Here is a 1,929-nt window from a genome sequence, read left to right as displayed (position 1 = left end):
ATGGTCTACTTTATGTGAACGGGGTGGTGCCATTTTGCACCCTATTTTTGTACCCGCTTCACAAACATATCGATTTTTTACACTTAGAAAATGGAAATTATTTTTTGTACAAAAAGGTTGGAACCTAAGTGCCCAGTTTAGGCACATTGTCATAAACTATGCAATAAATATGATCACTCCCTTCGTCATTTGAGACCATATTTTGGCATGGCAGAAAGTGTAATTAATATGGCCTAAATTGTCAAAGATCTCAACATGAAAATTATTTATCTCGTGAAAATGAAAAACTTTAATTTTTGGATCAACTTTATCATAAACTTTATCTCGTGAAAATGTAAAATGTAAAATATCAAAAACTTTATCCAAATGTCATAAACTTTAATTTTTGGATCAACTTTATCTCGTGAAAATGTAAAATGTATGCAATTTCGACAGCCAAGACAGTGCAGCGCAGTGAACACCCTCTTTTGCCGAGTGTAGCACTTGGGAAAGATACCCTTTTGCTGAGTGTAGCACTCGGGAAAGATTTTTTTTGTGTGTGTTCCACTGTTTTGCTGAGTGTTTTGTCCATGACACTCGGCAAAGCACATGTTTACCGAGTTTCGCTTGTTTGACGAGTATTTTTTCAATGACACTCGGCAAGACCTGTTTGCCGGGTCCCTGGCGCAATACATTCGGCAAAGACGCCGAAACAGAACCTAGCTACAACGGGTCGGCCCAGCTAAAGTCTCACTCCCTTCCTCTGTGTGATTCGCCGGCAACTTTCCGCAATGAGCAGCAAATTACCCTAATCATGTGCCTGGCAACCACTAGAATGGTACATGTTCCAGGATCAGAACCAAACAGACCCTGACGGCGATGTGGTGAGGTGACAGCCTACCAGACTGAATGTACTCATCGTAGGCCTCTAATTCTCATTATGTGTAACTGTCGTGCTCATTGTTGCGCGCTGACCGGTCTACTTGCAGAGCCACTTTCCCTGGTTTCTTTGTCCAAGATAGCTTGATCCTGTAATTTTCGAAATCCTGCCGGCCGGATCAGAAGAACCAAAAGAATTGCCACAGAAAATCATCATATAATCGATTTGGGGATACATCATACATATATACTACTACTACTACTAATCTAGATCGACATATCACATGCAGTGGCGGTGGCGACGAGGTCAGGCAACGCATACAACTCTTGTAGCGGCGGCGGCGGCGGTGGCGGCGAAGAAGTCGACGGGCTGGCAGGAGACCTGGACGTCGTACTGGCGGGAGTAGGCCAGCCCGACCTTGAACCGGACCTGGGCGAGCACCAGCACGGTCATCGGAGGCGCGCCCCCGCAGCACCCCAATTCCTTGCAGTCGAAGAGGACCGACGCGCGGAGGCTGCGCGAGCTCGCCGGCGGCTGCTGGAGCGGCATGGCCTGGTGGACGTCCGTCTTCAGCCACGCGGCCGCCGCGTGCCTCGCGCTGTAGAGCTGAAGCCTGGCCGTGACGGAGCTGTACTCCACCCCGGCGCGGCGGCTCGGGTTGGCCGCGTCGAGGGTGAAGTTCAGCGCCACCAACGACGCTCCCTCGACACTGCTGCTGGAGGCGCCGGTGACGGAGAAGGCGATGCGCGCGGGCCTGAGGACCACGGTGGTCACCAGGGCCACGGCGCTCACGGCGAGGGTCACGGTGGTGGCCGCCAGGATGTACTGCTTCGGGCTCCACACGGGGCCTGCACTCTTGAACTGCCCACTGCCGCTGGTCACCATGGCCGGCGAAAATGCTCTCCTACCTCTTTTTGAGAGAAGGCTTGCTACCGCACTCTGCTACTCCTGCGTAGCTTTGAAGCTCTCGGTCCAGTTGCCTGCCGCTGTATATATCTGCATGCATGACTTCTTTTAGTTTCTGCGGTCCGACTTTTCCACACTCGACTGAAAATTCAAAGGACACGCGT

General features: G+C 50.8%; 1 protein-coding gene across 1 annotated transcript; it reads right to left on the bottom strand.

Moving 5' to 3' along the window:
• Nucleotides 1-979: 979 nt before the first annotated feature.
• Nucleotides 980-1,929, bottom strand: LOC147957364 (uncharacterized). Its single transcript, XM_087536617.1, has one exon. The coding sequence runs from the start codon at nucleotides 1,742-1,744 to the stop codon at nucleotides 1,166-1,168; it is 579 nt and encodes a 192-aa protein (XP_087392743.1). The 5' UTR covers nucleotides 1,745-1,929; the 3' UTR covers nucleotides 980-1,165.

This window comes from Triticum urartu, chromosome 7A (assembly GCF_056163025.1).
Source record: "Triticum urartu cultivar PI428250 chromosome 7A, HENAU_Tu73, whole genome shotgun sequence".
NCBI classification, from domain to species: domain Eukaryota; kingdom Viridiplantae; phylum Streptophyta; class Magnoliopsida; order Poales; family Poaceae; genus Triticum; species Triticum urartu.
This window is presented reverse-complemented; position numbering and strand designations above follow the sequence as displayed.

Coding starts and splice junctions, on each gene's coding strand:
- LOC147957364 (XM_087536617.1), bottom strand. CDS start 1,744: ATGGTGACCAGCGGCAGTGGGCAGTTCAAGAGTGCAGGCCCCGTGTGG.